Below are 20,787 nucleotides of genomic sequence, written 5' to 3'. Positions count from 1 at the left end.
TTTTCATACATCTCTTTCAAGCCTTTCCAAAGATGCATGGAAGATTCAAAGTAACTGAATATTTCAGAAATTTGTGGCTCCATTGAATTGAGAAGCCATGACATAACTTGATGATCCTTGCATAGCCAAGAATCATACCCATCTGTTAATGGTGTAGGCATGGGAATAGCACCATTGACATAACCGAGTTTTGCTTTTCCTCCTAGAGCAAGAGAAACTGCTCTGGACCATCGAAGATAATTATACTCGTTTAACAAAGCTAAACAGAGGCGTTGGCTAGTGTTTACCTCAAATTCAGAATTAGTAGCAACGAAAATAATAGAAGACTCCAGTGATGAAGCTTCAATTTCAGCCATTGAAAATACTGAAACAGATGCTTCACTAATGTATATATAACAAGGTAGTCAAAGAGCAAGGATACTAATGTTCCTACTCTGATACCATGAAGATTTTAAGAACAAGAAAACATAGAAGAATTTGGAGAATTTTCTCTATATTTCTTGATGGCTTTACAAGAGAATGGGATATGTATATATAGATACATGGTGTGCAATAGTAAAAGAGCCATAGCTGTGGCACCATGCTGCTGATAAAGAAGAGACCAGCAGCAACACATTACACATCACAGCAGTACGCTCACAGAAGAGCTGTCATACACATATACAGTAGTAATCTCACAGCTCTATTCACACTACCAAGTCAACTTTAACTAGATTAGTTCAATTAGAACTAGTCTTCAACAGCTTCTTAGTATGATGTTGTTTCTAAATTGGCTGGGTTAAGACCCGATCCGGATCCAATCCACTCTCGTGCGGGTCGATATCACTTTCATGTACATACCTTTTCCCAGTATCGCATTTTCTAATCACTCCATCTCTCTATAGCAACACCCCCTTTTGTCTCAGACGCGGATTAACCGCCTCCTTTGAAGATCGACCAACTTCCATATCCAGCAATCTTCAATCCTCTTTCTTTTATGTTCCATTTCATTAATCGATTCTCCTTTGGTCTGCATTTTCTAACATAATTGTTGAATCCATGTATGAAGTATTAAAGTTGCTTTCTTGAATTTGTTATGCAAACAAAGTTGGAATCTTTTGATGTTGGCTGTGCTCATCTTTTGTGCCCCAAATTTGCTATCATGGGTTTTTGGATGTGTAAAAAGATATTGGGTTTTTGTTAAGTTTATTGAATTGGGTTTGTGTTTTTTTTTGTTGTTGCTAGAAGGGAATTGAATGGAGGTGGACTATGAGTTTAGGAATTGGGAGGAGCTTATACCTGATGCACTTGGCCTTATATTTAAGAATCTAACACTGGATGAGACCCTCACTGTGATCCCAAGAGTCTGCAAGTTTTGGGGAAGAGTAGTTGCAGGGCCTTATTGCTGGCAGGAGATCAACATTGTAGAATGGAGCAAGTGTCAGTCGCCTCAGACTATAGACCGAATGCTTAGGATGTTGGTCACCAGGAGCTCAGGTTTGCCCCGCAAGCTTTGTGTTTCTGGGGCTCTCAATGATCAGAGTTTTTCATTTATCGCGGACCAGTAAGTACAACAATATCAATGCAGTATATGGTAAAATTCTTTGATAGCTGTTACATAGATGTTTATAATATTTCAGTGTCTAGTTGTTTTAGATTCATCAAACCTTTGTGTAATGTACCTAGAGTGCCTATAGCTTTGTAGAATAGTCTGTTTTATTGGTCCGACTTGTTAAACTAGTTTAGCCTTACAATGTCTACTCCGAATCCTTTATGTTAAGTTGGTTAATCCGAGCAAACGCATATAGATATAATCCATACTCTTATTTACCTTATCTATGTTCGGGTAAGGTTGTATATCTGGGGTTTAGAAGATGAAGAGCTTCTAGTGGTGAACAGAAAAATCAATGTCATATATACATTGGAATTGATGTACCACTACTGTGTGATTTAAGTTAGAAGTAGAAGTGTAAGAATTGAGGTGTATTTTGTGTGTCCAGCTTCTGAGAAGGCTTTCAGAAGTGATTTTGGTATAACGTTGTGGTTTCCTTATGTCTGTTTATTGGTGTTTCTTTACTATTAAGTCTTAGCTGAATCACGAGTCTTTAATCAAAGATAATTATCCATCTTATCCTAGATTCAGAGCTACTGCATGTAAATTTTCTTTTTCTCGTCATTGCACCATAGTTTATCTATTAGAAAGTATGCTCTTGTTCATTGCTTTTAAATTCACAAGAGTGGCCAAGAATTAACAAATTTTTTTAGCACGCTTACCATGTAACACTTCACGACCACACCATGCCTCAAAAACTCTTTGGGTGCCTTCTCACCCACTGAACGTTGCATTGTTTTGTTCTTACATATCACACAATAGTACCACATGAAAGACATACAAGTTTTAGAACTTGTACAGCTAGAAGATTCAGAAGCATCTAAAACTACAAACTTCTAAATTGATAGACACATAGATGTGCAAGCTTCTACAAATATAGATAGATCATATTTTGTTTGAGATTTACGTGTTATCTGAACTATTAGCTGAGTTATCCTCAGCTAAATTGCCATATTGTTATTATGATATAGGTTAACTGTTGAGTATTGGTCAGAACCATGATCTAAGTCTGATTTTATTTTTAAATTTATGTGAGCTAGTGCCAAATCTCTTCGGACGCTGAAGCTGCCAAGAATTGCAGTAAGTGATTTGATAGTGGAACAGGTTGCTGCAAAGCTCTCTACCATAACTTCCTTGGATTTGAGCTACTGCAAAACTGTTGGGGCCCCTGCACTTGAGGCGATTGGAAAGCACTGTAAACATCTCACAAAGTTACGGAGATGTATGTATGGATGGGAACTTGACAAGGACCCTCAAGACAAGGAGGGTTTTGCAATAGCAGCCACAATGCCAAAACTCAAGCATCTTGAGCTACGCTTTATGCGTATTAGTACAGAACCTGTGCTTCAGATACTATTGAGCTGCCCTGAGCTCCATTTGCTAAATGTGGTAGGGTGCTACAGTGTAAAAATTGACGAAAAGTTTGTCAAGAACTTCTCAGGGCTGAATGTGGTTGGACCTGAAGGTTCAGGCTGGGATGATTGCTCTACTTTCTCGGTCTCTTCCAGCTACTTGGATTGGGACTTGATGGGCGTAATCCACAATGAGGTAGAGTATGATGATTTTGAGGAAGATATGTTAGATGAGGCCTGGGAAGACGGTTTAGGTATGGAGGATGGAGAAGCTTTTGGCTTCTATGATAGTTTTTGTCGTGATAATGCTGGGTTTGATTGGCCCCCATCTCCTTGAATTTCCTTGCGTAAGTGTTTGAGTGAGTTCACAGTGCAGGTTGACCTTCTTGGTACCTTGGTGCGAGTAATGTTGCTCTCCTTACAATAATAGGAGCACTAATATTCCGCATGATATGTATGTTTTTGTATTATCAATAAATTCTTGTATATCCATGCATGAATGAAGTGAACTTTGTGCCTTTGCTTATATAACAATGGGGTTCGTCTCATCAATAAAATACTGGTAAACTACTGTATGGCATGGTTAAATGCAGTTGGCACGAAACAAGACGAGGACTGGAGTATAAGCTTTCACATTATAATGCAGTCATCCCATAATAGATAAAAGTTGTATAGTAGTTCGCTAAAGCTGGTTGTTTAGGCACATCGTTATGCCACAAGACCGAAATGTTGTCTGTTTAGATAGCCAGGCCAACAACAAAAGGAGGGCAAGTGTTGAAAGGGGACTCTTGAGGGGAGGAGAGCAACTTATAACCGTTGCGAGAGGTACAGAGTCTTGGCCGGCCAGGCAGCACATCAGAGTAGGGAAAAAGGAGAGCACTGAAATGACTGTGCAGCGATGCAAAGAAAACCCATTTTATTGACTACACCAAACTCCAAGTCTCCGACTATGCAAACAAAACATTACAACTGCTTATTTTGTATGTAAGAGACTGGATCGACAGAATTCCTCGTCTAGTATTAGAGGTGGTATGCTCCATGTTCCGAGAGGATACCCCGACACATTCCCTCCTAGAAATTTCAATAAGCCTCAAGAAAGCGTGAGGAAAAGAGGGTCTACTTTCAGACACTGTAAATGTTAATGATGGCAGATTTACCTTCTTCAGTGGCTTCTACACATCTTCTCTGGTAATGCAAGGACAGCTGAGGATCCAATGCTTTCAACACTTGATTGTACTTCTCTTCGGCCTCCGTTATGTATTTTGCCTGAATCGTACAATCGTACACAAGCATGTACAAGTCATACACAGTGCCCTCTCTAAATTCAATGTGATGAAATGGTGTCATTATTTTCGACATATGGACTGAAATAGAATAAGCAAAAGGTCGTGATATGTTTCTGCCTAGACCGATAACCCAAGCTTCTAATTTATTGACAAGGAACCTAATATGAACCTACAAAAAGGGAAGTTGTCATATGTTTCTGCCTACTCTATGAATGCTCACCAGCACCGTCGGGGCAGAAGCTCCATATATTCTGACAAACATGCGCAATATATTGAAATTATTTTCTAATACATCCTCCTGCATGAAGAACCAAGACATTGGAATAAGAAACGGTCAACTTAGTATAGTCACTCAGCAGTATGAACTCAGAAAACTATACAACTCACCTCGTAGTCAAACCTACAACAACATTGTGTCAGCTCGAATAGCAAATGATACTGACAATGTGCTTGCCACAAAAATTAAGAATAAGAGCATTAGTTGTTCACATAAACCCAGAGAAACATAAATGTAAAATTGTGAAGCTGAAACACATAGAAGCACATGCAGGTATGTGGCCAAACAAGTTCTCAAAATACTCAAGAACAAGCCGCTTGGGCATAGTAATGCAAGATTACAAACATAGATCTAAGGTTTAAACAACATTCCAAGAGAGTACATAGTAATAACAAATAGTAGGAAACCAACCAACCATCAGCTACGAATTTATGATTATAAGTGATAGAAGAGCCACTAAAAACTGTACACATAATAAGAACCAAAGAAACAAAGAGAAGTACTTACAGATCATCAGCTACCTCAACTAGGAATTCTGAGACAGATAGAAATTCCATGTGCAGCTCATCAATCTGAAATACCACTTTAAAGAACACAATCAACAAAATGAATTTTACATTTGAAGAAAGTAACATTACACTCTAATATAAACAAAGTTGAAAGTAAACCTCTCCCAAAAAATAATGTACTAATATCTGGACAAAAAAAAAATTTCATACAAAATAAAAAATACAAAAGCATTTGAAGAAGGTTAGTAATGATTATATATATAAGATTTGATTACTAAGAAAAACATGCCAAGAAACATTAAGTTCTAACTGATGAAATAGGATACATACAACACAGCGACCGACTATTAAAAAAAAGTTCACACACACACACAAAGCTACTATACCTTTTCTCCTCGCAACTCGTACAGTAAAAGATTCAGCACTCGATAATCAAAGGATTTGAGATGAATTGCCTTTATTACGTCTTCAACGGAGATCTGTGTAGCACATTGTTGATTACTACTTTTACAAAGAAACCTTGAGCACCTATAACTGAAGCTAGATAATTTCTCAGATTTAAACAAAGGACAAAGGACACTCAGAAGATTTCTATAAGTAAATTATGACCTATACTTTGAATACCTTATTATTTGAAAGTAACAGTCAAAAGTTAACGTAAATCTAATTATGTCAATTAGTGTCTTTGAAAGTATCGGCTTTACAAAAGAATGGACCAGAAAGGCGTGCAGATCAAGTGATGGATTGAGTGGATGAAGGAGGAGGTTTAATTGCAGTGGAGCTGATGGTCCTCTTAAAGTCAAAGAAAGGTCAGTGATTTGATTATACCGATTGTGCTTGAACAGTGGTGAGGGTACTATCCGGGTGCTGATTTTCATGGAGGCTCTCTGAAGGAGACTACTTGGGATCTTCAGATGGGCAAGAAGAGTTGTATTACTTATCTTCTAGTTACTCTTGCCACCAACTCCTGCCTTCTATAGCTTAATAGATTATGTTAAACATGGCCCTATTAGGCATTTTCCACTAGACCAACAGAGATATTTATCATATTGATGGCGTAAGAACCATTCAGAGACAAGTGTCAAAGGTCATGAACGGTGTTTAAAATTCACACCTTACAATGTCCATTAGTAACTAGGCATGTTTGTTTTATTGCTTAGTGTTACTTTGGAAGAGAGGACATCTTGTTCTACATCATTTTGGAATATAACACTAACTTTATGTTACTTTTACAAAGGAGAAGACCAGTTTTGGTTTCAAGAACCTTGGTCCATCTAAGTATTTTATCAACTACATGTAATGGAAGAAAAATAAAGTTTATGGTTTTTCTATGAAATTCCTCATGTCATAGTACAAAACATTATGAGTGACTTGTTGAAATTAAAAAATTACCCACATTGTAATGTAATAAGTTAGGCGTACCTGCAATTTATTCTGAAGTGCATGACAAAGCTTTCTTTCCAAAGCCCAATACTCTTCTCCGGACTTAAATTCATCTTGCATTCTAAATACATTAAACAAAAGTAAAACAGCAAAATGACTTGAGAGTTACTAATTTGGTCCCCAAGAAAAGAATGATAATAGAAAGCCCTAAGCTTGCCTCTTTGTCAAAAGGCCATGGGATTCAAGTAAATATTCCAGTGGCCTGAAAGGATAACTTTTGAACACATTTGAAGACTGAGAAATTTGCCCATGACCTCCCTGCATTTCAAATATTGGTCAGGTTAAGCATCTAATCAAAATAACTTCAAAATCATTGCTCTTAAGTTTTAGTATTACCAATTCAACTCCTGTTTCTGAAATTATCATTTCGCTGCTTGATGCTTGCACCATCTTTTCATTCAAATCGTCAAGCTGTAACAATGAAATCATGATTGGTAAGAGAATGAGACAAAAGGTAAGATACTCTGGAAGCACAACAACCAGAGATCTACTGGCTACGACTCAGCACAACAACAAAAGGTAAGAATAATCAAGCTCACATAGTTCATATTTATCTTCCAAAAAGAATACACCAGTATTTGATTTCCTGTGGAACCAAATAGAAACAGTTTTCTATGGGCTACCGGCAAGTTCCATCACATAACTATTCGGGAACTGCATTGGTTCATTGTTTCTCCTTTCACTAAAGGTAAAAGAAGACGAGTTTTTTTCTTTTTCAATACAGGATAACAGTAAAACTCAAATAAAAAAAGAAACTGGAATTACTATCCTTGTGAAGACAAACTACCTGATAAATGTAACTTTCTACAAATGAAAGCATAGGGAGATATTGGAATACTGATTGTGGGTTGTTAATATCCATGCCATGAAACATAAAATAAGACCTGCACTGGAAATGTGAGTGAATGATTATTACAAAGTATACAATAACTAAGAAATATATACATTGCCCCTTTCTACAAACTTGGAAACAGAAAACAACAAATCAGTTTTCAAGGTTCAGTTTGCTGCAACAATTTGCCATATCAGTACTACAGTACCCTAATTTGCAAAGGAAAAGGGTTATGTTTAGAAAAGGATTGATGCTTTAGCTGTATTTTGTGAACCGAGGGCACAGAAAATTATCCACACAGAAGAATAATGTGTCTTCAACCAAAAAGCCAGCTTACAAAATCTTCAAGGGTTGAATTTGCTCGTTGCATTGCATGCAGTCCAACCATAGCTATTTCTTCAAAATTAGTTTGCAATGGACCAGACTTTGACTTGTGGCCAAAGTCAAAGAGCGAAGATTTTTCAACATAATTTTCTTCATAGCCTGTAGAAGAGCAAATGTTCATTGCATATCTTACTCTGAGCTATCAAATATGTGAATTTATCTAAAAAGACAACTACATCCTAATCAAAGCATAAATCGTGATGTTCTATATGCCAGCAAAAAAGGCAAATTAGCTCTTACAAAATGAAAGCAGAGAGTTCATAAGAGATTATAACTTAGGTGGAAAAAGAATCAAGAACATACAGATCCTATGTCAGATTCTAATTACAATTAACTAGTTAACTATCATATAAAATTTAACACAAGCACAAAGTTCCATTCTCTCTGTGCATTCTTATGCTCCCTTTCGCAACTGCCCTTCCCCAACAACATCAATGTAGTATAAAAGAAAAGGTAACAGATTTTGAATAACCAAAACCAGTATTATATACAGTTTACTTGTCACCTTATCTAAGGACAACCATTAAGCATATGATTTGCATTCATCAGTCCAAAAGAAAATGTGAGTCATATACATACACATGCGTTAGAGAGTCGTTCTTACCCAGATAGTTTGATTATATCTATCGATCTGGGTTACAGATTTTAACGATACTTTAATTTATATAAACATTCACTCTCAGTCCATTCTGAGAAGATACAGCATAACTTGACTCTTGACAGATGACTGCCAAGATAGCGCATTACCCTATACATGTACATAACTATACCCATCGCATATTATTATACTACATTTTAGTAAAACCAAAATCAAAACTTATGTTCATGTACATTTCCTGTTTCAAAACACACAAGTTACACATGACTACACAACTCTTAATTGACTTAAGTATCAAAGCAATAAGTAGGGCCTTTCGGGGTTTCTTGATTGGTACCTTTGCCAGTGAGCTTGCCAGATGCTTCATCAAGAATTGCAGCAGATATCTGTGAAAACAAACCAAACAAACATAAGCCCACCCATTTATGATGACAATGGTCTGAACATATTCAAATGATGAGCAAATAGCACAATGCAGTCAATGCTCTAACCTTTGGCATATACCCAGAAACCAAAGCACACTTCTGTTCCAAATCAAGCTCCCCACAAGGTTGTACCTTTAGGATACCAGTTTCACAAAGTCAGGGTAAGTTACGAGGAAGATGGAAAAAGGAAGCAACTTTATTTAACCCAAAAGCGGAGTTGGAAGAAATTGAGAATTACCAGGAGGAGGGTGAGCTTGGAGAGGAAGCAATTACAGTCGTCACTGTCATTAGACGACGTCGATGTGATGCTTCGAGATTGGAGAAACGTCAGTGTTCTCTGTACCTCTTCTAGTTTTCTCAACTCTTCCATTTCAATAGTTGAGACTCAGAAGCGGAGTTGCATTCTCTGTTACAACTTGAACCATATTATTGTGTCTTGCAGGACCCGACTTTTCCATTTCTGGGTTAATTTTTTTGTATTTTTTTTTTTTTTTCTGTTGGATGATTTTAGGGTACCCCAAATGCTAAACAGGCTCGGAAGTTAATCCCTATGCACATGCGAAACACCCCTGCTGTACATTTTTTTTTTTTTAAAGTTACGCTCCTCTATGCATTACAACACATTGTTTGTTCGGAACCAGGAGGTAATACTAGGTTGGGCTAATTTATGGAGGAGTTAAGAAAGTTTTAAGAAATCTCATAAATGACGTTGAAATAAGAAGGAAAACAGCGAAAAGAGAAGAACTAATGGGTAAAAAAATTGAAACAGAAAGAAAAAGTACCAGATTTCAATAATAAATTAAGCATTTACTGTTTCCAAAGGGACTCGAACCTGTGAAGAAATGCGTAACAAGAAAAATACATTACCAACTGAACTCATGTTGGATATCTACAAATACGCTAGTACATAGCTTATATTTATCTCACAGAATTTTGGGCGCTATAACCGTGACAGCTTGCTGATAGTCGTATATTTGTGCGACTTTTATCATGCTAATTATTCTTATTACTTAGTTATTTTGTGATGTTTTCCTATTTTTAATTAACTTTATTTGTTTTTAGGTGTTTTGAAGTCAAACAAAGAAAATGAGATAATTGGGCTTAATTAGGATCCCTAATCCTAGTTGGGTTGGTGATGGACGTGAGACATATAGGTTAACTAACCTATTTCTACGGGGAGGGGGAGCCGAGGAAGAACGGAAGGAAAAGAAAAGAAAGAGAAAAAGAAAAGGGAGGAAAAGAATTCGATCGGCAAAGATCTTCTTCAATCAAGTTTTCTTCTTCTCCACCTTTAGTTCATCTTCCATGTATTCTCTGATGTTCTTAATCAAGATTATGTGTAACTAAACTCCTTAGTAGTTAGGGGCTGATCAAAGCCCTAGATATGTCTTCGATTTCGAACCCCAATTGATTTATATAATTTTAGCTGAGAATTTCTTCACTGATTGTTCATTGATAATTCTATTGCATGTTTCATTGAGTCGACACTTTGATGCATGTTCTAGGGTTTATTATTTTGAATGTGTTTGTGACTGACATATCGTTGCATATTCTATGAGAAATAACAAGTTCTTTCCAGGCACTTGTGTGAAGTGATTCCTTGGTAATCTAAGGCTACCGATATTGACCTTAGATTCTTTGTTGCTACTCAAACGTTCTTAGATCTTCTTGATTTCAGTTATTTTGGTCTAGATACTGACATTTCATAGATCAATTAATTGGGAATATAGTTAACTCGATACCGACATTTCACTTAACATGGCAAGTAAAAGAACGTAATACGGTTAATGACCTAACGACATTGGCTTAACTGTGAGTGCATTCATCTTTAGTCATTGATATTGTTTTGGGGTGATTGAAGTGTATATAGTGGTGGAGAGAAGTTCCTAGCTATTGTTTCTCTCATATTTACATCCATATTCACTTTTTAATATTTTGTTTTCAGCAGTACTTCTGTTTTATCTATTTTTGTTCACCAATCAAACCAACTCCGAATACCCTCAAAATTTGTGTGGTAGTCCATCACTGTGTCTAGTTACTGTGTATTTAATTTCATAATTTTTGGTTGAGTCTAGATTAGCTAATTAATTAGGTTTCTTCTCCTAGGTCAAGTCTGCCAGATTTCTGGTTTACGCGTCTGTTTGTGTTTCTTGTGTGTTTAAGTCTTAGTATCATCAATCCTCTGCAGGTAATGACCCCTATTTGCCGTTTACTACATTGATATAATTGATTCGATAATAGGGTATCTTTGTAGGTGCTTTTGCGCCTATCACCTGCTACTTGGTTCCGCCCCTGGTTTGTTCACTTTAGCAGTTTTACGTTCGAGTTTAAGTAGGGGAAGCACGTGAAACTAAAGCCGGAGAGGGGTCATTTTTACAACAACAACAAAAAAAAGCGACAGAAGGGTTTACTTTTCACCCTTTGTTGAATTTTGATACAATGGGTGAAATAGTTCATCTGAATCGCCACCATATACATGGCTAAAACCCGTTGTAGCAAGTCTAGCCTTATGCCTAGCAATGGAACAATCAACAATTTTTTTGTTTGGGCTTTGGGAAGCGATGTAGGAGCTTACTCGGCGCTCTTACCCGAAATTCTATTTGTAGACAAAAGAAAGGGTACAAAGCAAGGATGACTAAATCAAAACCTTGCTAGAGTTTTCTTTTGGGCCCTAGCAGATTGGGATTGTCTCTACTAAGGCCTATTTAATTGATGTTTAAGTTTTGCTAATAAAGTAAACGAATACAATCAATGAGTAGTTCTATCCTATTTACCCATGTGAGTTGGTCACCACAACTTCTTGTCTACATGTAGATGACAACGGCAAGCTATAAGGTATGTAATGACTGTTTTGACCTTTGTTTTACTCTTGTTAATTTGAAAGTCGTATAATACGAAAAATTACTAACTATAGATAACTAATATCAAGTTTTGGGTTATTCTGCACAAAGATAATAGTCACATCTTTACAAAAAATTTGACCTTTGATTATTATCCAAAATCATCAGTTGCATGACATACAAGCTGATCGAATGAATAGGTTGATCTCAAGTAGGCAGTATATATATGGTAGCACGAACTGACAAACATGCCTGAAATTGAAATGATATAAAGAAGACAATAGATTTTCCGAATATGAAGTAGATAACTAAGCTCCCTCAGAAGACTGTTACATTCAAAAGACATAAATAAGACAAGGAATAAATCAGACTCTACATTATCATAGAGAAGAATAAACTATAACCTATAGTTTATATTCTATAGCATAGCATATATATATGTACGTCCGTACAGTTAACTCCATCGATTTATTAAGGGCCGGGAAACTTGAATAAATTCCTTGGTTTGATCATGAAGCTGCATGACACAATGAACTGCACTTTTTAACTTGATCGATGACAGCACAATACGATACCCTAGTTCTGCAACTGTTTAAATTCTGAAAAAAAAAAATATCAACAAGGCCTTGCACCATATGTGCCGGCATAATAAATAAGAAACTGAAGATGGTGAACTGGTCCTGCCGGGCGGCTGAGCTCGTCTTTGTAATGGAAATGAGGTCCAACTTATATAGAAGCTTGACTAGGTTCTGAAGCTTTTGAGAACCAACTTATATAGTAGTTGGTGAGTGGAGTTGTAACACACTGCAACTCTTTCCCTTCATCCAAGAAACAGAGAAAGCCATATCCATGGAGTCTTCGTCTTCTCCAGCCAACTTTCCAAGATGGGCACCAAGTCCAAGCCCCTCAAGATTGTTACTATCACCACCTGTGGAAGACGCCAAGATCAGCAAGTCGACTAGTGCTGCTCATGATTCTGCAGAAAATGGCATATCCTTGTCATGTTCTAGCATGGAGAGGATTTTCCCATTTAGCATTGGATTAAAAAGCACAACTGCTACTAGTACTGCTTATGCTTCTGCGGTTGAAAAGTCACTAGAAGCTGAAAATGCTTATGTCCAAAGGATCACTGGTGCTACTCATGTTGAGCTTGGGTCAAAAGAGAATGGTATTTCATTGACATGGGAGGACTTGTGGGTCGGAGTACGTAATGGGAAAAGTGGGCAGAAGATGATTTTGCAGGGGATTACTGGGTTTGCTCAGCCTGGTGAGGTTTTGGCTATTATGGGTCCTTCTGGCTGTGGCAAATCTACCCTTTTGGATGCTTTAGCAGGTAATCAGTTACTAATTCCTTTGTCTACTTGGAACTTGCTGTTCATTTATCAAATTAATAGCTCCTTTGGACCTTCATGCATGAAGTGGTTTTTGTTCAGTAGTTGTTTTTCTTAGAAGCACATTTTTTAATTAAAATTCCAAAGTGAAGCACCTAATTTCTGCAAATGCAAATCTCCAAACAATATCAAATGAACTCCAAGTATAATGCTAGTCAGGTCATCTTGAGTACAGGTGCTGTGATGATATGTAACATCAACAAACCTAAAGAAACTTGAAACTTATGCAGGAAGGCTAAATTCAAGCACACAGCAGAGGGGGAAGATCCTAATAAATGGCCGCAAAGAAAAACTTGCTTTCGGAACCTCGGTAAGAAAATTGAATCAAATTGACTTGACAACACAAATTCCTACTGATCAATCACATTCTCATCTGAATTGTGTAATGGGATCAATCAATGTGACTCTAGTGGTCAGTCTTGGATCCTCTCCTTAGCTTGGAGCATTCAATTATATTTCTCATGCCTATCTTTGTATTGGTATGTATAGGCATATGTGACACAAGATGACACACTAATGACAACCTTAACAGTAAGGGAAGTTGTGTATTACTCGGCACAGCTCCAACTTCCCAACTCCATGTCGAAAGCAGCAAAGAAGGAAAGAGCAGAGACGACGATAAGGGAGATGGGCCTGCAAGACTCCATGGACACAAGAATTGGAGGTTGGAGCAGAAAAGGTCTTAGTGGTGGACAAAAGAGGAGAGTTAGTATCTGCCTTGAAATCTTGACTCGTCCTCAGCTTCTATTCCTTGATGAGCCTACTAGTGGACTAGACAGTGCAGCATCTTACCATGTTATGAACCACATTATTAAACTGGCGCACCACGATGGAACAACGGTTGTTGCATCGATTCATCAACCCAGCAGTGAAGTTTTTGAGCTTTTCCAAAATCTTTGCCTTCTCTCATCTGGTAGTACAGTTTATTTTGGCCCTGCTTCACAGGCAGAACAGGTATTACTTCCATTAGCAAAAAAGGTTAACTTCCAAATTCTGTTACTCCTTTATTTGAAATAAAGGTACTTGTCTGGTGCAGTTTTTTGCTTCAAATGGTTTCCCATGTCCAACTCTGAGAAACCCTTCAGATCACTACCTTAGAACTATTAACAAGGACTTTGATGTTGTAAGTCTTCTTAATTATAACTATCTCCTCTTTCTAACAAGGACTCTGATGTTGCAAATTTCATTCCGTCTTTTAAACAATGTTGTGTGATGCAATATTTGTAGTAGGCGCTCAACTTTTGCTAGAAAACAATGCTTGTATTACGTACTGTTTAATTTTGTGGAAACTCAACAACGAAAATGTTAACTTGAGCATTAAAATTAGGACATTGAACAAGGGCATGAGGGAAAATCTAACACCGAGGAAGCAATCAACATTCTAATAGGATCATACAAGTCTTCAAGTACTTTGAAGCAAGTTCTTCACAATGTAACTGAGATTCACCAACAGGTTAGTTTATATGCTTACGATTACGAATGATCCACATTAGCCATTAGTTGATTCCTATTTTTTCTGGTTAGTAGAAAGGTGGAGCTCTAGTGAAGGGAAGCCAGGCAAACTTCATAACTCAATGCCTGGTTCTGACAAAGAGATCATTTGTCAACATGTATCGCGATCTAGGCTACTACTGGCTTCGTCTTGCAATTTACATTGCGTTGTGCTTATGTGTAGGGACTATTTTTCATCACATTGGCTCCAACTATGGCTCAATACAGGTAATTATTTTGGTGAAGATATCAGTGCCATATTTGTCTACTAAGCAACATTAGCCAATATATAATCTAGCTAATTCCAATGTATTTTTCAGGCTAGAGCATCAATGCTCATGTTTGTTTCAGGATTTTTGACTTTCATGTCAATAGGTGGTTTCCCTTCTTTCGTAGAAGACATGAAGGTAAGTAAGGATTGTTGGGAACTGCATATGCACTAACAGTCCCTTCTTTCAGACAATCTGACTCATTTTCTATGAATCAGATTTTCGAGCGTGAAAGGTTAAACGGGCACTATGGCGCTGCTGCATTTGTTGTTGGAAACACATTTTCCTCCATTCCATACTTACTAATGATCTCTTCAATTCCTGGAGCAATAGCCTATTACCTTGTTGGCCTTCGGAACAGCTTTGAGCACTTTGTCTATTTTGCATTGGTTCTGTTTGTGTGTCTGATATTGGTTGAGAGCCTAATGATGATTGTAGCAAGCATTGTACCAGATTTCCTCATGGGGATCATCACAGGAGCTGGGATTCAAGGTGTGATGATGTTGAATGGAGGTTTCTTCCGAAAACCTGACGATCTTCCAGAGGCCTTCTGGAAGTACCCCATGTACCATATTGGATTCCCCAAGTATTCAAATCAAGGATACTACAAGAATGCGTTTATTGGACTAACATTCCCTAATGATCTAGGAGGGGGCATCATTACTGGTGAAGATATATTGAAGAATATTTGGCAAGTGGAGTTGGGGTATTCTAAGTGGGTTGATCTTGCCATTTTGTTCGGAATGGTAATTGTTTACAGGCTCATGTTTTTGGGAATCATTAAATTTTGTGAAAAGGTTGTGCCAATGATCAAAGCTCTTCTAGCTGGTCTTGCCAAACCCAACAATGCACAGATAAGTGAGATAACCAATCCTCCTAGCCAAACTTTAATGTAGTATGTAAGTAGATAACAGCATGTATTCAACTATTCAACTACGGTTGAGAACTTGAAATGACTTGGACCAAAAAGAATTGTGTACATGTATCCATGTATGTCTATGTATGTATATGGTTGTAATGAAAATTTATAACCATTAAACCAAATGCTACCTGCAAATATTGAACTTTTTTATTATTTCAGTAATTTAGACTGGTCATTATTTTACATGAATGAAAAAAGGAACCTCCAAGTACAGCGTACTAATCAGATTTGAGTGGTCAGCAAGAAGTTCATAACATGACTGCAGGATACCAAGATGGTACATATTAGTTTCAAGAAGATGACGCTTACAATCTGAGAATTACAAATGTGAGGAGCAGACATTCCACTTCTACCTTATTGGTACAACTGTACTTCAAATGGATGCATTTCTATCCTATAACTCTTCCTTTGTTGTTTTGACTTTACCTTCCAGCTTTGTATATCCAGAAAGGTCTGACAAAATTTTCTTTGGCTGAAGACCCGAGCCATCCTAACACAGCTACACTGACAACCCGCAGAACCAAAGTGTGCGAGAAGAGAATAGAACCAGATATGGCTCGAGGAAAACAACATTGGGAAAAACACATTTTCACAGGGATTGGTTTTCTCCAAAATCCTAGTCTGTCTCCTTTGCTTCCACACAAAGGTTATATCTGCTGGGGTTCCTTCTGTTTTGAATTGTCTGTACTTGAATCATGTGTTCTAATGGTACTCTCTGGTTGATCATGTGCATGTTTGTTGTCCAAAAGCTTCCCACTTTTTGCAATGGCAAGAATCAGGTCAAATTGTTTCTGCTGTTGCTCCTGCATGTGGCAAAGGATGGAAGAAAATCTAATAAAAAAACCAAGGCACCAGCCATCTCTCAACTAATGAAGTCTGGCAAATAGAATCCATAAAGATTTGAAAACTGAATTACAGAAAGGCACAGTTTTGTCAATATTTATCAAATCCATTAATCTCAAGCTTGTAGTTTGGTGGGGGGGGGGGGGGGATAAATTAACATACATCAACAAGCTTTGCTAGATTCTGAATCATTAGAAAAATACTTTCCGAATCATTATAATTCCCAAGGGAGTAAAACCAATTGATTCTCAAGTTTAATACTGAGGATAACTAGGTAGAAGCCAACTTCATAGTATTAACGGATTAAAAGGGAAGAAAGGGACGCTCACCTGCAATGCCAGTAAAACCTTTTGAGTTTCTCCAAGCTCCTTTTCCAGAATGTCTTCTTGCGCTGCCAACGCTCGAGTGGCCTCAGAGTTCTTTTGAGCCAAAGCTGCAGTCTGCACTCATTGATAAAGAATTAGACACTGTCGTATCTTATAAGAATCTTGCAATATCAGATCGCACACGCTAATGTACAGTTTTAGTACACTATATTTAATCACTGCATTTCAACAGAACAAATAAACCCATATCTTCAGTGCCAGAGGTCAAAACCCTAGATACTTCCCGACAGTTTCAATCATTCACAAAGCCATACAGTGCACAACAGAGATCACCAGCTTTATGATTATATTTACCAATCTTATCCGTGCAGGTTACCATTCAAACCATCACCTACCAAAACTAAATTCCATTTTTGAGTTCTGGTCTAATGTCCTCTTTAAACGCATATTAAGCCTCTCCAAGGGTGTTACATAACTGCCTAACTGGATGATTTATCTTAGGTGTCACCTGTTTTCTCTAAACAGTGAATGTGCCTTTACCAACAAGGATATATGTATGATCTATCAAATTTCACTATTATTATGCAATGCAGAGAAAAAAACAGAGAGAAAATGATAGTCTTTTCTTTGGATGGAAAGGAGAGAATGTCTTAAATGGCTAGTATGTGCTTTGGGCCCTATGAGAACATATTGATGATTATAAAGTTGGTTGCTTTTCAGAATGTGTAGCTCACCCAAGAACTAGGGTATTCTAATTGTGTGTTTCCAGAAAGCACAGTTCCAGTGGAAAGAGAACAAAATGCAGAGCAGCCAGGCAACATGGTTTTAGCAGAGAAGTACATCACCAGATGGACCATCACCTCTACAAGTTTAGCTTAAATTCCTCACCTTCTTTAGCACCTATTTCTTTTTAGTCAGATTCAACACTCTAAGTTCAAACTCGCACCCAACTGATATAGCATTTATGTTTTACTGAATCTCTACTTCCGACTTGAAAAATATCTCATTAGAGATAACCATAAATTTCGCGACTTGCAGTGTGTACTGAATCTATACTTGCACTTCAGAAGGATCTGATTAAGATAATCGATTAGCAGTTTAAAGCTTTCAACTAGACACAGAAAAGGACTAAAAGACTGAGTAATTTAGAATTCATAGACATGCATATGCCCATATTATTAGATAATGTACAGTTTGCATTTTGCCAATACTAGTCTGAGGCAACTTAGAAGCAGACTCTACACTTATTTTAGGACTGCTAAGGACAATTGAGGCAAGTTCAGAACTACATTGTAAGCGTACAGGTGGATGATGATGAGCCCAAAAACGATTTCAGGATCTTAACAACTTAATCCATTACTGTGTTCAGATTCATACAATGTCATCATTTCTGCTGAAAATTACACCTAACCAATGTTGATCAACCACTAAATTGAATCACCAACTGTTACCAGTCTTACTCCGATTCCACATTTCTAAACTTTACAATGTCCACTGCATTTGGGTCTCTAATTCTTTTAAAACAGATGCAAAAACAAACCAAAATCTCATAGCAAACACAAAAAATCACCAGAAAAGTGAACACTACCTCAGCAATGGGCTCCTTCAAGGCCTTTCTCGTAACCCGAAACCTAATCCCCAATTTCTCAAGCTGCCTGGACAAAACCCTAACAATCGTCACCGAGCTTCTCAAATCCTCTTCCAACTTCTCAATCCTCTCAAACAAATTCACCTCCAGGCCGCCCTTCACCGTCTCCCTACTCACCCTCCTCCACTGCCGCCTCCGAATCCACGCCCCAATCCCCACCGCCATCACCAACGCCGCCGCACCGCCGCCCAAAGCCGTCCCCCCGATAAACGCCGCATTCTTCCACCCCGGAACCGCCGAGCTCAGACCATAACCGATCGAGACCACGGCGGAGGAGGCCAGGCAGAGGAGCTCGGCGACCGAGAGGAAATAGTCCAGATTGAAGGAAAACTCTTCGGCGGCGGAGGAGGAGGGAGGTCCGGCGGCGGCGGAGGAGGAGGAGGCGTTGAGGCGGTGGCGAAGGGAGGCGAGGTGGGTGGGGTTTGGGGGAGAGTGGGAGGTTGAGATTGGGAAATGTGGGCGGGTGGTGGTTGGGAGAGAGAGGAGGTTGGGGGTTTTGGTGGCGGAGATGAAGAGGGAGCGAGGAGGCGGATTTAGGAGAAGGTGGTGGTGGTGGTGAGAGGTGGAGGATGACATTGTTGGTGGTGGAGATGAGTTTAGGGTTTCGGGTTGAGGTTCATTTTCAGAGAGAGAGAAGAAGAAGAAGAAAAGAGTGAGACTATAGAGAGAGAGAGAGAGAGAGAGAGAGAGGGAGGGGGAGTGAGTACGAGTAGGTTAGTTTTCGGCCGGCCGGGCGGGGTCCGGGTTTTAGGTTTTTTAAGTTTCGTTCGGTTCCGGTTTTTGGGGTTTTAGGTTTTTTTTTTTAAAACTTTTTTTTTTTTTTTTTTTTAAAAAACCTTTTTAAAAAAACGTTTTAAAGTTAAAGGTTAAAGGGTTAAAAGGGGTAAGGGGTTAAGTTAAAGTTAAGGTTAAAGGGTTAAAAAGGTTTTTAAAAAATTTTTTTAATTTTTACGTAAACGTAAAAAAACCGTAAAAAAAAAAAGTTTTAAAAATTTTTAATTTACGTAACCTAACCTACTACGACGGTACACTACCAACCTATCGTCTCGCGACTAATTATTATTACTACTCTNACACACGTCGTTCGCGTACGCGTGTAGAAGTGTCGTTTATTATTATTATTTTATATGTTATAATTAAATAGATATTTTCCTTAAAAGAATATAAAAAAAATCAAGTGATGTTTAGAATAGTAAAACATGAAGTAATTTATACAAGACAACAAATTAGTAAAAACTAATATCGAATGAATAGCTTACTTCAAAAGGTAAACAAAATGAATATGATAATATTTTTTGAGACAGATGGGCGCCTCTAAACGCTTATATATATAAACTTTACGAAGCAACTCAACGTGACACATAAATTGTATTTACAACCAAAATACATTCTACAAACATAATAAACCCTAAACATAAAAGTTGATTATTGAACTGAATGCCTTTGACAGCCCAAAAATTAATATGACCATGACCGCTAATGCAATGACAGGTAAACACTTCACATTCTTTACTTTTCATGTTGAAACCATAACGGAAAAGACTTCTCTTTTCTAACATTATAGGCTTCCCCTAATATTCTCATATTCTCTTCCTAAGTTGTGAACTTTTCTGTATTTTTTTTTTTCTATAAAACTTCCTAAGTTAATCTCAATCAAAAAAAAAAAAAAACTTCCTTAGTTAATATCATATATAGCTTTCAATCCCTCTCTCCTTAATAGATTTCCAAACCCAAATCAACAGACTCAACCTGAGCTCAAAGTCACCATGAACCAAGTAATTTATCCAAAACTCTAAAAGATCACTGAAAGAATCAAAGCCAGCCTTTCGACCTTCGATTTCCTCTCCGAGATCCGGGCATGGATAATCCACCACCATATATGTGTTGACGCTGAGAAGACGAATCCAGAGTATATGATTTCAGGCCATGAGTTAAATTTCACTATGTAGCCAATTTGATATTTTTGAATTGGAAAATTTGATTAGGAAGCTTTGTTTGATCAATATCTTTGCCTAATCACATATCTTTGTCTGATTAAGATGGCCATAGTAATTTCGACCAAATATAATAACAAAAGTTTCTTCTCCCTTTTACGCTTCCCCCTCAACAAATAAGAATTAAATTATTGCATGATTAATTAAAATTTTAAAAACAGTCAACCGATGGTAGAGTTGCAAAAACACTAAAAGTAGAAGGGCAAAATGAACAAAGCAGCCAACTGAATGGCAGAGTTGTAAAAACTCTAAAAACAAGAGGGCAAAATAGACAAAACAACCAACTGAATGGCAGAGTTGCAAAAATATTTAAAATAGGAGGGTAAAATGGACCGGTCACTGTTCACGTGAACAGTAACTCGGCCC

The 20,787-nt window shown here is 37.7% G+C and overlaps 4 protein-coding genes across 6 annotated transcripts; 2 read left to right on the top strand and 2 right to left on the bottom strand.

Annotated features, from left to right (window-relative positions):
* Positions 1 to 710: 710 nt before the first annotated feature.
* On the top strand, positions 711 to 3,472 carry LOC101315380 (F-box protein FBW2-like). Of its 3 annotated transcripts, none has more exons than XM_004288134.1 (3): positions 711 to 832; positions 1,225 to 1,543; positions 2,632 to 3,472. In XM_004288134.1, the coding sequence occupies exons 2-3, from the start codon at positions 1,236 to 1,238 to the stop codon at positions 3,278 to 3,280; spliced, it is 957 nt and encodes a 318-aa protein (XP_004288182.1). In that variant the 5' UTR covers positions 711 to 832; positions 1,225 to 1,235; the 3' UTR covers positions 3,281 to 3,472. The 3 variants fall into 3 exon arrangements, with proteins under 3 accessions (XP_004288182.1, XP_004288183.1, XP_004288184.1); XM_004288135.1 differs by lacking the exon at positions 711 to 832 and adding an exon at positions 870 to 1,007; XM_004288136.1 differs by lacking the exon at positions 711 to 832 and adding an exon at positions 944 to 1,040 and having other exon boundaries at positions 1,228 to 1,543.
* A 341-nt stretch (positions 3,473 to 3,813) lies between these two features.
* On the bottom strand, positions 3,814 to 9,067 carry LOC101315089. The gene is made up of 14 exons (XM_004288133.1): positions 8,936 to 9,067; positions 8,764 to 8,829; positions 8,610 to 8,658; positions 7,628 to 7,773; positions 7,246 to 7,347; positions 6,795 to 6,869; positions 6,616 to 6,716; positions 6,438 to 6,519; positions 5,402 to 5,494; positions 5,014 to 5,078; positions 4,617 to 4,629; positions 4,450 to 4,527; positions 4,101 to 4,209; positions 3,814 to 4,014 (listed from the first exon to the last, which is right to left on the bottom strand). Exons 1-14 carry the CDS (start codon positions 9,065 to 9,067, stop codon positions 3,917 to 3,919), a joined length of 1,209 nt encoding a protein of 402 aa, XP_004288181.1. The 3' UTR covers positions 3,814 to 3,916.
* A 3,319-nt stretch (positions 9,068 to 12,386) lies between these two features.
* LOC101300677 (ABC transporter G family member 11-like) lies at positions 12,387 to 15,584 on the top strand. The gene is made up of 8 exons (XM_004289257.1): positions 12,387 to 12,870; positions 13,159 to 13,238; positions 13,418 to 13,882; positions 13,965 to 14,051; positions 14,256 to 14,381; positions 14,456 to 14,647; positions 14,740 to 14,826; positions 14,907 to 15,584. Exons 1-8 carry the CDS (start codon positions 12,387 to 12,389, stop codon positions 15,582 to 15,584), a joined length of 2,199 nt encoding a protein of 732 aa, XP_004289305.1.
* Positions 15,585 to 15,745: 161 nt separating this feature from the next.
* Positions 15,746 to 19,028, bottom strand: LOC101314793. Its single transcript, XM_004288132.1, has 3 exons — positions 18,368 to 19,028; positions 16,783 to 16,893; positions 15,746 to 16,413 (listed from the first exon to the last, which is right to left on the bottom strand). Exons 1-3 carry the CDS (start codon positions 19,001 to 19,003, stop codon positions 16,258 to 16,260), a joined length of 903 nt encoding a protein of 300 aa, XP_004288180.1. The 5' UTR covers positions 19,004 to 19,028; the 3' UTR covers positions 15,746 to 16,257.
* Between the last annotated feature and the right edge of the window lie 1,759 nt (positions 19,029 to 20,787).

The sequence above is a fragment of the Fragaria vesca genome, linkage group LG1 (genome assembly GCF_000184155.1).
Source record: "Fragaria vesca subsp. vesca linkage group LG1, FraVesHawaii_1.0, whole genome shotgun sequence".
Lineage (NCBI taxonomy): Eukaryota > Viridiplantae > Streptophyta > Magnoliopsida > Rosales > Rosaceae > Fragaria > Fragaria vesca.
Note: the sequence above shows the minus strand (reverse complement) of the source record. Positions and strands in the feature narration are given on the sequence as shown.